Here is a 13,828-nt window from a genome sequence, read left to right as displayed (position 1 = left end):
GACGTCACTGATACAGAAAGTAGCTGACAGAGATCGCTGTAACATGCAGATAAAGATGTTTTGAAGACAATAAACATGATTGCAATGATATTTGAGTTACCTGTGTTCTTCAAGCCATGCCAGGTATTTCATAATAATAGATTATATTTATAATGTAATGCTAATCGATATAGATTTCATCATTGTGCAGAACACTATAAATAATAAATTTCTGTCGGATTTTTTTAATCTGAAGCCAAATTAGATCACAGAAGATTATTTAAAACACTCGACTTGCGTTATAAAGTAAGTTTGGAGCACAAAAATGGTTTTAATCTCATAAATTGTCGTGTATTGATGGTGTGCTAAGCTAACATGCTAGCTAGCCCAGGTGCACCTGCCACCAGCAGTTATTGATTTATGATTTTTTTCTAAATAGGAATGCTTACTGAAATGTTTCAGTGCATTTGATACCAGTTTCAAATATTTAGTGAGAACTTTGATAAAAGAAATTAGGGTTTGAAACCCTATGAATAGCCCTATGAATAGGCAAGTATCCTATACGCTGAGTTTTGGTTTATACGTGACACGCTCCAGTTCTTGTAGTCGAAGGCGGATAAACTTTCTACTCTCGAGTGTATTCTGTGCGCTTTTAAATGCAGATTTACCGTGTTACCGGTCTTGGCAGCAATTATCTTGTCGAAAATATTGCATCGTGTGCTTATGGCATCGAGTCGGGTACATAGGTACACTTTTGTTCATTTCCACATATTTTCTATCTATCTGGGTTGGACACTTACGCTCACACACACACACACACACTACAGCCTCACGTGCGACGAGGCACGTCTCTGGGCAGCCGCGTAAACTAGTGTTTTTCCGCCACAGCCAATCATGCTGCATGTTTATTGTTTAACTGACGTTGACGAGATTAACCACTTAGGTACCGAAACTTGGTACCGAAAAACAAGACATGTTTCGATACTCGGTAGTATCGAGGCAATTCGGTCGGTACCTAAAAAGTACCGAACTCGGTACCAAGCCCTAGCTTCATTGGACACGAGCGAGTCAAGAGTCACTTAACACGAGCGAGTCAAGAGTCACTGGACACGAGCTAGTCAAGAGTCAATGGACACGAGCGAGTCAAGAGTCACTGGACACGAGCGAGTCAAGAGTCACTGGACACGAATGAGTCAAGAGTCACTGACGCCGGCTTATTGGACATGAGCCAGTCAAGAGTCACTGACACCAGCTTCTTTGGACACGAGCCAGTCAAGAGTCACTGGACATGAGCGAGTCAAGAGTCACTGGACACGAATGAGTCAAGAGTCACTGACGCCGGCTTATTGCACATGAGCCAGTCAAGAGTCACTGACACCAGCTTCATTGGACACGAGCCAGTCAAGAGTCACTGGACATGTGCGAGTCAAGAGTCACTGGACACGAATGAGTCAAGAGTCACTGACGCCGGCTTCATTGGACACGAGCGAGTCAAGAGTCATTGACGCCGGCTTCATTGGACACGAGCGAGTCAAGAGTCACTGAACACGAGCGATTCAAGAGTCACTGACGCCGGCTTCATTGGACACGGACAGCAGACCGATGATCCGCACTACTGACACTGAGGACGAGCTATTTCAAACAACGTTCTGGATCGCGTCGGAGGATTACATGTTTGTTCGGAGCATATGATTGCAGATTGTTTTATAATCAAACCTTTCTGTTTTATATTCAGATGTTAAAACTACTGCTAGACATGTCCGTCAGTCACATGACCCGTGTGTTTGAGCGGTGTCTGCTTGAGCACGCTTTGGCTGTCAGTTAAACCATATTAACCGGTTAATGATGTTGGTTAATCAGTTGAAAGAGTTTGCCAGAAGAATTAGTATCATAATAAGGTAGAGTGATTAATAGAGAGCTAAAACCTCCCACCATCAGAGAGAGCAGTTGTACCTCTGTCAGGCACAGGAGTCTGTCCGAGGGACTGATGGGGGACAGGGCGGGGCTGCTGGGAGAGGAGGCGGAGCCAGGGGACGAGGAGGCGGAGCCAGGGGGCGAGCGCAAACTCTGCTGGAGCAGGTCAGGCAGGAGAGGGTTTGCCCCCCTGAAGCAGTTCCTCTGCACAATCTCTACAGGACTGGGACAACAAGCCTCTTTCCAACCTGAACCCAGCAGTGTCACAGGCCCTGATCTCTGGAACTGAGAAAGGTAAACCTCATGCCATCAGCACATGGCTCTTTTTAAATCTCTTTCCCCTTCCTTTTGCATTGCTGTGTTTCTGGGCTAAACTTGCAATTTGAGGCAAAAAAAGCTGAAGGTGAAACAAAATGCAAATACTATCTTCACAAAGAAATTAAGAACATGCATAATTAACAGAAAGCAAGGACTATGGTGAAATTATGAAATAAAGGAACAGTGACAATGGACAAAAACAAAGAAACAAATAATCAAATGTCCAACATTTGTGTGTTTTTTTAATGTGTGTGTCCACTATTATAGTTTTGAATTATAGAATCCATCTGCACTCATTATCAGTTATCAGAGGGTGTGTGTGTGAGTGTGTTTGTGTGTGTGCGAGTGTGTGAGAGTGTGTTTGTTTGTGTGTGTGTGTGTGTGTGTGTGTGAGAGAGAGAGAGAGAGAGTAAGTGTGTGAGAGAGAGAGGGAGTGTGTGTGTGTGTGAGAGAGAGAGAGAGTGTGTGTGTGTGTGAGAGAGACTGAGTGAGTGTGTGTGAAAGAGAAAGAGAGAGTGAGTGTGTGTGTGTGTGTGTGTGTGTCACCTGTCTCATGACGAGTGTGCTGTCTTTGCATGGCGTAGAGGAGGCATCATCGTCCTGCACGACCATCGTCTTCGCTGCTTCTGCCTCACCATTACTGAGTCTAGACGAGCTGTCAATCAAACAATCATTGTGTCTATATGAACATTATAACAGCACATGTAAGTGAACAACGCTATTCTTTATACACTTAACAAAATTATAAACCCCCATTTTTCATGAGCTGAACTCAAAGATCTAAGACTTTTTCTATGTACACAAAAGGCCTATTTCTCTCAAATATTGTTCACACATCTGTCAAAATCTGTGTTAGTGAGCACTTCTCCTTTGCCGAGATAATCCATCCACCTCACAGGTGAGGCAAATCAAGATGCTGATTAGAGAGCATGATTATTGCACAGGTGTGCCTTAGGCTGGCCACAATAAAAGGCCACTCTAAAATGTGCAGTTTTATCACACAGGCAGTGCCACAGATGTCGCAAGTTTTGAGGGAGTGTGCAATTGGCATGCTGACTAAAGGAATGTTCATCAGAGCGGTTGCCCGTGAATTGAATGTTCATTTCTCTACCATAAGCCGTCTCCAAAGGCGTTTCAGAGAATTTGGCAGTACATCCAACCAGCCTCACAACCGCAGACCACGTGTCACCACACCAGCCCAGGACCTCCACATCCAGCATCTTCATCTCCAAGATCGTCTGAGAGCAGACAACCGGACAGCTGCTGAAAAAATCGGTTTGTATAACCAAAGAGTTTCTGCACAAACTGTCAGAAACCGTCTCAGGGAAGCTGAGACCCGTCGTCCTCATCAGGTCTCGACCTGACTGCAGTTCGTCGTCGTAACCGACTTGAGTTGACAAATGCTCATATTCGATGGCGTCTGGCACTTTGGAGAGGTATTTTCTTCACGGATGAATCCCGGTTTTCACTGTTCAGGGCAGACGGCAGACAGCGTGTGTGGTATCGTGTGGGTGAGCGGTTTGCTGATGTCAGCATTGTAGATCGAGTGGCCCATGGTGGAGGTGGGGTTATGGTATGGGCACGTGTATGTTATGGACGATGAACACAGGTGCATTTTATTGATGCGATTTTGAATCCACAGAGATACCGTGACGAGATCCTGAGGCCCATTGTTGTGCCATTCATCCACGACCATCACCTCATGTTGCAGCATGATAATGCACGGCCCCATGTTGGAGGATCTGTACATGATTCCTGGAAGCTGAAAACATCCCAGGTCTTGAATGGCCAGCATACTCACCGGACATGTCCCCCACTGAGCATGTTTGGGATGCTCTGGATCGGTGTATACGACAGCGTGTTCCAGGTCCTGTCAATATCCAGCAACTTCGCACAGCCATTGAAGAGGTGTGGACCAACACTCCACAATCAACAACCTAATCAACTCTATGCGAAGGAGATGTGCACTGCGTGAGGCAAATGGTGGCCACACCAGATACTGACTGGTTTTCAGACCCCCCCCCCCCCAGACCCCCCAATACAGTAAAACTACACATTTTAGAGTTTCCTTTTATTGTGGCCAGCCTACGGCACACTTGTGCAATAATCATGCTCTCTAATCAGCATCTTGATATGCCTCACCTGTGAGGTGGATGGATTATCTCGTCAAAGGAGAAGTGCTCACTAACACAGATTTAGACAGATTTGTGACCAATATTTGAGAGAAATAGGCCTTTTGTGTACATAGAAAAAGTCTTAGATCTTTGAGTTCAGCTCATGAAAAATGGGGGCAAAAACAAAAGTGTTGCGTTTATAATTTTGTTAGATTAAGTGTAGATTAAACCAAAACTGGCATTCTCGCCATCATACTAGTGGGCACACGAGTGGTGTTTCCTGAGCTAAATGTGTTTTTTTCTATGTCTAATGAATCTAATCTCTGCTGACCCAACAGATGTGAGTACAGATTCAAGCTCACCCTCCTCCCCGCGAGTCCTCCGGGCCGGACGTCGACTCATCCCCGATGTCCTGGTCCACCTCCTCATCATCTTCATCATCAGTGGTGCCGGAGTCGTCGCTGGAGGAAGAGTAATCCGTGGCTTTGTGTTGGGGCCGCACGTCCTCCACCGCACGCAGTTCCTTCGCCAGAGCCGTCAGATCCTGCAAACACACACATGTGACCAGTGATGTCATATCAGGACCAGAACAGCACAGCATGTGACCACTGATGTCATATAAGGACCAGAACAGCATAGCATGTGACCAGTGATGTCATATCAGGACACAATGAGCAAACAGGACTCGATTACACAAAACTTCAGCCTTAACCTTTGAGCACTGATGTCCGAGCAGAGGACGAGTCAACACGACACTGACTGAGTTTGCTCATCTTCAGTTTGCTCACGCTCAAAGGCATAAAGTCTGACCGAAGCCGTTGAAATTCTGTAGTAGAGCGATGACATCTCAGATCATTATCTATTCTCATGTACACAGTTGCTTCTTTGCCCTTAAAGAAGATTAAAGAAAATAGTCCAACGCCATGGTACAACGAGCACACTCAGGCCCTAAAGAGCAGCCAGAAAAATGGAGCGCAACTGGAAGAAAACAGAACTAGAGGCATTTCACATTTCATGGAAAGAGAGCATGATTGCATACAGAGAGGCCTTAAAAACTGCTAGATCCGCTTATTTTTCAATCCTTTTAGAAGAAAATGAACATAATCCTAGGTATTTATTTGATACAGTGGCTAAATTAACAAGAAATAAAGCTTTTACTTCTGAAGTTTCCAAGCAACACAGCAGTAATGACTTTATGAACTTTAATTACAAGATTGATAATATCAGGGAGAAAATTATAACTGTGCAACGATCTATTACAGTATCGCATCAGACAGTGCAGTGTAGTTTCCCTGAGGAAAAATTGGATTCATTCATTGCTATAGGAGAGGAAGAATTTTATAAACTCGTTAAATCATCTAAATCGACAACATGTATGTTAGACCCTATACCGACTAAACTACTGAAAGAGATGCTTCCAGAGGTCATAGATCCTCTTCTTAATATAATTATTTCATCTTTGTCATTAGGATACATACCAAAAACTTTTATGCTGGCTATGATTAAAACGCTTGATAAAAAAATGCAACTTGATCCTACAGAATTAGTCAATTACAGGCCGATCTCGAATCTACCTTTCTGTCAAAGATACTAGAAAAGGCAGTATCTTCACAACTGTGTGCCTTTCTTGAAGGAAATGATATCTGCAAGGATTTCCAGTCAGGATTTAGACCGCACCATAGCACTGAGACAGCTCTCATTAGAGTCACAAATAATTTGCTCTTATCATCCGATCGTGGTTGTATCTCTCTATTAGTGTTACTCAATCTTAGTGCGCATTTGATACTATCGACCACAACATTCTTTTGAATAGACTCAAAAATGATATTGCATTAGTGGAATTGCACTAGCATGGTTTAAATCATATTTATCTGACCGTTATCAGTTTGTAGCAGTAAATGAAGAGATGTCTTATCAGTTAAAAGTTCAGTATGGTGTACCACAAGGCTCAGTACTAGGACCGCTGCTGTTCACTCTGTATATGCTACCCTTAGGAGATATCATTAGGAAGCATGGCATTAGTTTTCACTGTTATGTTGATGATACTCAGCTCCATATTTCTTCGCGCCCAATGAAACTTAGTTTGATGAATAGTAATTTCCTACTACTTAATTCTGAAAAAACAGAATTTCTAATGATTGGACCAAAAACTTCCACACGTAATAACCTAGAATACTGTCTAACACTTACATACAGTGACATACTGTTAGCGAACATCCTGACGCCGTTCACGATGCTGAAAGCGACATTTAGATGAATATGTAAATATGTGGAACTTTCCTCTCAATAACAACATAAACACAACAAAAAGCAAAAAAGAAAAACAGCGGTTCAGAAAGCATCTGATTGTAAGAATGTGGATATTTCTGCACCACCTCTGCAATTCAGCGCCCCAGTCACATCACACTTAGCCCTCTTTATACAGCACTTTATACAACACACCGCTTTAAACCGTTAAACAAAAAAAACAGCCTTCGGGTATTTAACATGAAAAACAGTTACTGCATTTCAGTGAGAATTCGGCTTCAGTTTCTGCCATAAAGCGTCTCTCAGTGAGTTTGGAAATGAACCGGAGAAGATTTACACCTCAGAGAAGGCGGAGCCCCAGAGCCACACCCACCTATTAGATCATCACCACTGAACAATGGCGGTTTACCAGCCGGAGCAAACTTTTCCTCAAAGTTCATTTTGGCAAGCTGTTTCAAACTTACGAAACAAACTTCAAACAAATTAGTTTTGGCCTGATGTCACACCAGATCCTTCTTCGATTTCACTTGAAGTATATCGAGCCTCAAGTCACAAATGCTGAAACTGAACTTCACTAACACAGAACCCGTAATATAACCGTAAATCTTAATCATAAACTGAAAAAAAAAGATTAATTGAATGGCCATTTAATTGGTAATTTTTCCAGATAAAGTCACTAGAGTCCACATCACATCATACTGAGAAGAAAGTTCCAGTTACCTGTGGGTCGGCGGGCCGATGGCTCGGTTCAGGCACACTGCCGTTGGAGAAGGCTTCTGATCGCGGCGGTACAGCGGGCGGCTGCTTCGGTATCACCGCGGCCTGAGGAGAACCCTGAACATTCCTCCTGTGCCGCTCGTCCGCCTGCAACACAACAGCTGTCAGAGTCAGTCAAACAAACCTTACAACACATACAGGCTGTCAGTAAAACAAATCTTCAGAGTCAAACAAATCTTCAGAGTCAAACAAACCTTACAACACACACAGGCTGTCAGAGTCAAACAAACCTTCAGAGTCAAATAAACCTTCAGAGTAAAACAAACCTTCAGTCAAACAAACTTTACACAACATATAGGCTGTCAGAGTCAAACAAACCTTCAGTCAAACAAACTTTACACAACATACAGGCTGTCAGAGTCAAACAAACCTTCAGAGTCAAACAAACCTTACACCACATACAGGCTGTCAGAGTCAAACAAACCTTCAGTCAAACAAACCCTCAGAGTCAAACAAACCTTCAGTCAAACTAACCCTCAGAGTCAAACAAACCTTCAGTCAAATAAACCTTCAGAGTCAAACAAACCTTACACCACAAACAGGCTGTCAGAGTCAAACAAACATTCAGTCAAATAAACCTTCAGAGTCAAACAAACCTTCAGTCAAACAAACCTTACACAACATACAGGCTGTCAGAGTCAAACAAACCTTCAGAGTCAAACAAACCTTACACCACATACAGGCAGTCAGAGTCAAAAAAACTTTCAAAGTCAAACAAACCTTCGGAGTCAAAAAAACATTCAATCAAACAAACCTTCAGAGTCAAACAAACCTTCAGTCAAACAAACCTTACACAACATACAAGCTGTCAGAGTCAAACAAACCTTCAGAGTCAAACAAACCTTCAGTCAAACAAACCTTACACAACATACAGGCTGTCAGAGTCAAACAAACCTTCAGAGTCAAACAAACCTTCAGTGTCAAACAAACCTTACACAACATACAGGCTGTCAGAGTCAAACAAACCTTACACAACATACAGGCTGTCAGAGTCAAACAAACTTTCAAAGTCAAACAAACCTTCAGAGTCAAAAAACATTCAGTCAAACAAACCTTCAGAGTCAAACAAGCCTTACACAACATACAGGCTGTCAGAGTCAAACAAACCTTCAGAGTCAAACAAACCTTACACCTCATACAGGCTGTCAGTCAAACAAACCTTCAGAGTCAAACAAACCTTACACCACATACAGGCTGTCAGAGTCAAACAAACCTTCAGTCAAACAAACCCTCAGAGTCAAACAAACCTTCAGTCAAACAAACTTTACACCACATGCAGGCTGTCAGAGTCAAACAAACCTTCAGAGTCAAACAAACCTTCAGTCAAATAAACCTTCAGAGTCAAATAAACCTTCAGTCAAACAAACCTTCAGTCAAACAAACCTTCAGTCAAACAAACCTTACAACACACACAGACTGTCAGTCAAACAAACCTTACAACACATACAGACTGTCAGAGTCAAACAAACCTTCAGTCAAACAAACCTTCAGAGTCAAACAAACCTTACAACACATACATACTGTCAGAGTCAACCCTTACAACACATACAGACTGTCAGAGTCAAACCTTACAACACATACAGACTGTCAGAGTCAAACCTTACAACACATACAGACTGTCAGAGTCACACAAACCTTCAGTCAAACAAACCTTCAGTCAAACAAACCTTCAGAGTCAAACAAACCTTATAACACATACAGGCTGTCAGAGTCAAACAAACCTTAAGTCAAACAAACCCTCAGAGTCAAATAAACCTTCAGTCAAACAAACCTTACAACACATACAGACTGTCAGAGTCAAACAAACATTGAGTCAAACAAACCTTCAGAGTCAAAGAAACCTTCAGTCAAACAAACCTTCAGAGTCAAACAAACCTTCAGTCAAACAAACCTTCAGTCAAACAAACCTTGAGTCAAACAAACCTTCAGTCAAACAAACCGTCAAAGTCAAACAAACCTTCAGTCAAACAAACCTTCAGTCAAACAAACCCTCAGTCAAATAAACCTTCAGTCAAACAAACCTTCAGTCAAACAAACCTTCAGTCAAAAAACCTTCAGAGTCAAACAAACCTTACAACACATACAGACTGTCAGAGTCAAACAAACCTTACAACACATACAGACTGTCAGAGTCAAACAAACCTTACAACACATACAGACTGTCATAGTCAAACAAACATTCAGAGTCAAACAAACCTTCAGAGTCTAACAAACCCTCAGAGTCAAATAAACCTTCAGTCAAACAAACCTTCAGTCAAACAAACCTTCAGTCAAACAAACCTTACAACACACACAGACTGTCAGAGTCAAACAAACCTTGAGTCAAACAAACCTTCAGAGTCAAATAAACCTTCAGTCAAACAAACCTTCAGTCAAACAAACCTTACAACACATACAGACTGTCAGTCAAACAAACCTTACAACACATACAGACTGTCAGAGTCAAACAAACCTTCAGTCAAACAAACCTTCAGTCAAACAAACCTTACAACACATACATACTGTCAGAGTCAAACCTTACAACACATGGGTAATTCCAGCGTTATGGATGTGACATTTGAACTCATTTGAACTGAAATTTTTGTTAAAGCACATTAATACAGTATATTACAGACCTAAATGGACAACTTAAAAAGGGTTTTGTTCTTTTGGTTAAAACTTTATTTTTTCATGGTAAAGATGACCTTTGCATTGAATTGCCCACATACAGATTGTCAGAGTCAAACAAACCTTCAGTCAAACAAACCTTCAGAGTCAAACAAACCTTCAGTCAAACAAACCTTCAGTCAAACAAACCTTGAGTCAAACAAACCTTCAGTCAAACAAACCTTCAGAGTCAAACAAACCTTCAGTCAAACAAACCTTCAGTCAAACAAACCTTCAGTCAAACACACCCTCAGTCAAATAAACCTTCAGTCAAACAAACCTTCAGTCAAACAAACCTTCAGTCAAACAAACCTTCAGTCAAACAAACCTTCAGAGTCAAACAAATCTTACAACACATACAGACTGTCATAGTCAAACAAACATTAAGAGTCAAACAAACCTTCAGTCAAACAAACCCTCAGAGTCAAATAAACCTTCAGTCAAACAAACCTTCAGTCAAACAAACCTTCAGTCAAACAAACCTTACAACACACACAGACTGTCAGTCAAACAAACCTTGAGTCAAACAAACCTTCAGAGTCAAATAAACCTTCAGTCAAACAAACCTTCAGTCAAACAAACCTTACAACACATTCAGACTGTCAGTCAAACAAACCTTACAACACATACAGACTGTCAGAGTCAAACAAACCTTCAGTCAAACAAACCTTCAGTCAAACAAACCTTCAGAGTCAAACAAACCTTACAACACATACATACTGTCAGAGTCAACCCTTACAACACATACAGACTGTCAGAGTCAAACCTTACAACACATACAGACTGTCAGAGTCAAACCTTACAACACATACAGACTGTCAGAGTCAAACAAACCTTCAGTCAAACAAACCTTCAGTCAAACAAACCTTCAGAGTCAAACAAACCTTATAACACATACAGGCTGTCAGAGTCAAACAAACCTTAAGTCAAACAAACCCTCAGAGTCAAATAAACCTTCAGTCAAACAAACCTTACAACACATACAGACTGTCAGAGTCAAACAAACATTGAGTCAAACAAACCTTCAGAGTCAAATAAACCTTCAGTCAAACAAACCTTCAGAGTCAAACAAACCTTCAGTCAAACAAACCTTCAGTCAAACAAACCTTGAGTCAAACAAACCTTCAGTCAAACAAACCGTCAGAGTCAAACAAACCTTCAGTCAAACAAACCTTCAGTCAAACAAACCTTCAGTCAAACAAACCTTCAGTCAAACAAACCTTCAGTCAAACAAACCCTCAGTCAAATAAACCTTCAGTCAAACAAACCTTCAGTCAAACAAACCTTCAGTCAAAAAACCTTCAGAGTCAAACAAACCTTACAACACATACAGACTGTCAGAGTCAAACAAACCTTACAACACATACAGACTGTCATAGTCAAACAAACGTTCAGAGTCAAACAAACCTTCAGAGTCTAACAAACCCTCAGAGTCAAATAAACCTTCAGTCAAACAAACCTTCAGTCAAACAAACCTTCAGTCAAACAAACCTTACAACACACACAGACTGTCAGACTCAAACAAACCTTGAGTCAAACAAACCTTCAGAGTCAAATAAACCTTCAGTCAAACAAACCTTCAGTCAAACAAACCTTACAACACATACAGACTGTCAGTCAAACAAACCTTACAACACATACAGACTGTCAGTCAAACAAACCTTCAGTCAAACAAACCTTCAGTCAAACAAACCTTCAGTCAAACAAACCTTCAGAGTCAAACAAACCTTACAAGACATACATACTGTCAGAGTCAAACCTTACAACACATGGGTAATTCCAGCGTTATGGATGTGACATTTGAACTCATTTGAACTGAAATTTTTGTTAAAGCACATTAATACAGTATATTACAGACCTAAATGGAAAACTTAAAAAGGGTTTTGTTATTTTGGTTAAAACTTTATTTTTTCATGGTAAAGATGACCTTTGCATGGAATTGCCCACATACAGATTGTCAGAGTCAAACAAACCTTCAGTCAAACAAACCTTCAGTCAAACAAACCTTGAGTCAAACAAACCTTCAGTCAAACAAACCTTCAGAGTCAAACAAACCTTCAGTCAAACAAACCTTCAGTCAAACAAACCTTCAGTCAAACACACCCTCAGTCAAATAAACCTTCAGTCAAACAAACCTTCAGTCAAACAAACCTTCAGTCAAACAAACCTTCAGAGTCAAACAAACCTTACAACACATACAGACTGTCAGAGTCAAACAAATCTTACAACACATACAGACTGTCATAGTCAAACAAACATTAAGAGTCAAACAAACCTTCAGAGTCAAACAAACCCTCAGAGTCAAATAAACCTTCAGTCAAACAAACCTTCAGTCAAACAAACCTTACAACACACACAGACTGTCAGTCAAACAAACCTTGAGTCAAACAAACCTTCAGAGTCAAATAAACCTTCAGTCAAACAAACCTTCAGTCAAACAAACCTTACAACACATACAGACTGTCAGTCAAACAAACCTTACAACACATACAGACTGTCAGAGTCAAACAAACCTTCAGTCAAACAAACCTTCAGAGTCAAACAAACCTTACAACACATACATATTGTCAGAGTCAAACAAACCTTCAGTCAAACAAACCTTCAGTCAAACAAACCTTCAGTCAAACAAACCTTCAGAGTCAAACAAACCTTCAGTCAAACGAACCTTCAGTCAAACAAACCTTCAGTCAAACAAACCTTACAACACATACAGACTGTCAGAGTCAAACAAACCTTCAGTCAAACAAACCTTCAGAGTCAAACAAACCTTCAGTCAAACGAACCTTCAGTCAAACAAACCTTCAGTCAAACAAACCATCAGTCAAATAAACCTTCAGTCAAACAAACCTTCAGTCAAACAAACCTTACAACACACACAGACTGTCAGAGTCAAACAAACCTTGAGTCAAACAAACCTTCAGAGTCAAATAAACCTTCAGTCAAACAAACCTTACAACACATACAGACTGTCAGTCAAACAAACTTTACAACACATACAGACTGTCAGAGTCAAACAAACCTTCAGTCAAACAAACCTTCAGTCAAACAAACCTTCAGAGTCAAACAAACCTTACAACACATACATACTGTCAGAGTCAACCCTTACAGATTGTCAGAGTCAAACAAACCTTCAGTCAAACAAACCTTCAGTCAAACAAACCTTCAGAGTCAAACCTTCAGTCAAACGAACCTTCAGTCAAACAAACCTTCAGTCAAACATACCTTTCAACACATACAGACTGTCAGAGTCAAACAAAACTTCAGTCAAACAAACCTTCAGAGTCAAACAAACCTTCAGTCAAACGAACCTTCAGTCAAACAAACCTTCAGTCAAACAAACCCTCAGAGTCAAATAAACCTTCAGTCAAACAAACATTCAGTCAAACAAACCTTCAGTCAAACAAACCTTCAGTCAAACAAACCTTCAGTCAAACAAACCTTACATCACATACAGACTGTCAGAGTCAAACAAACCTTCAGAGTCAAACAAACCTTCAGTCAAAAAAACCTTCAGTCAAACAAACCTTCAGTCAAACAAACCTTCAGAGTCAAACAAACCTTCAGTCAAACGAACCTTCAGTCAAACAAACCTTCAGTCAAACAAACCTTACAACACATACAGACTGTCAGAGTCAAACAAACCTTCAGTCAAACAAACCTTCAGAGTCAAACAAACCTTCAGTCAAACGAACCTTCAGTCAAACAAACCTTCAGTCAAATAAACCTTAAGTCAAACAAACCTTCAGTCAAACAAACCTTACAACACACACAGACTGTCAGAGTCAAACAAACCTTGAGTCAAACAAACCTTCAGAGTCAAATAAACCTTCAGT

At 40.9% G+C, this 13,828-nt stretch overlaps 1 protein-coding gene and 1 long non-coding RNA gene across 3 annotated transcripts in view; both read right to left on the bottom strand.

Moving 5' to 3' along the window:
- LOC143747152 (mitogen-activated protein kinase kinase kinase kinase 4-like) overlaps nt 1–13,828 on the bottom strand; it is a 129,946-nt gene that overhangs the window by 31,371 nt on the left and 84,747 nt on the right. The window contains exons 15-18 of one of the 2 annotated variants that reach the window (XM_077239661.1): nt 7,293–7,436; nt 4,688–4,869; nt 2,758–2,866; nt 1,933–2,178 (exon numbers count right to left, since the gene is read on the bottom strand). In XM_077239661.1, coding sequence (XP_077095776.1) covers nt 1,933–2,178; nt 2,758–2,866; nt 4,688–4,869; nt 7,293–7,436 — 681 coding nt within the window. The remainder of the gene's footprint in view (nt 1–1,932; nt 2,179–2,757; nt 2,867–4,687; nt 4,870–7,292; nt 7,437–13,828) is intronic. The other variant, XM_077239671.1, reaches the window with a different exon arrangement.
- LOC143747197 (uncharacterized) lies at nt 7,726–8,279 on the bottom strand. The gene is made up of 3 exons (XR_013206686.1): nt 8,208–8,279; nt 7,946–7,997; nt 7,726–7,773 (listed from the first exon to the last, which is right to left on the bottom strand). It is a non-coding gene; the product is annotated as an uncharacterized LOC143747197 (long non-coding RNA).

The sequence above is a fragment of the Siphateles boraxobius genome, unplaced genomic scaffold (assembly GCF_051911475.1).
Source record: "Siphateles boraxobius isolate OS27281-9 unplaced genomic scaffold, OSU_SipBor_1 100, whole genome shotgun sequence".
In the NCBI taxonomy this organism is placed as follows: domain Eukaryota; kingdom Metazoa; phylum Chordata; class Actinopteri; order Cypriniformes; family Leuciscidae; genus Siphateles; species Siphateles boraxobius.
This window is presented reverse-complemented; position numbering and strand designations above follow the sequence as displayed.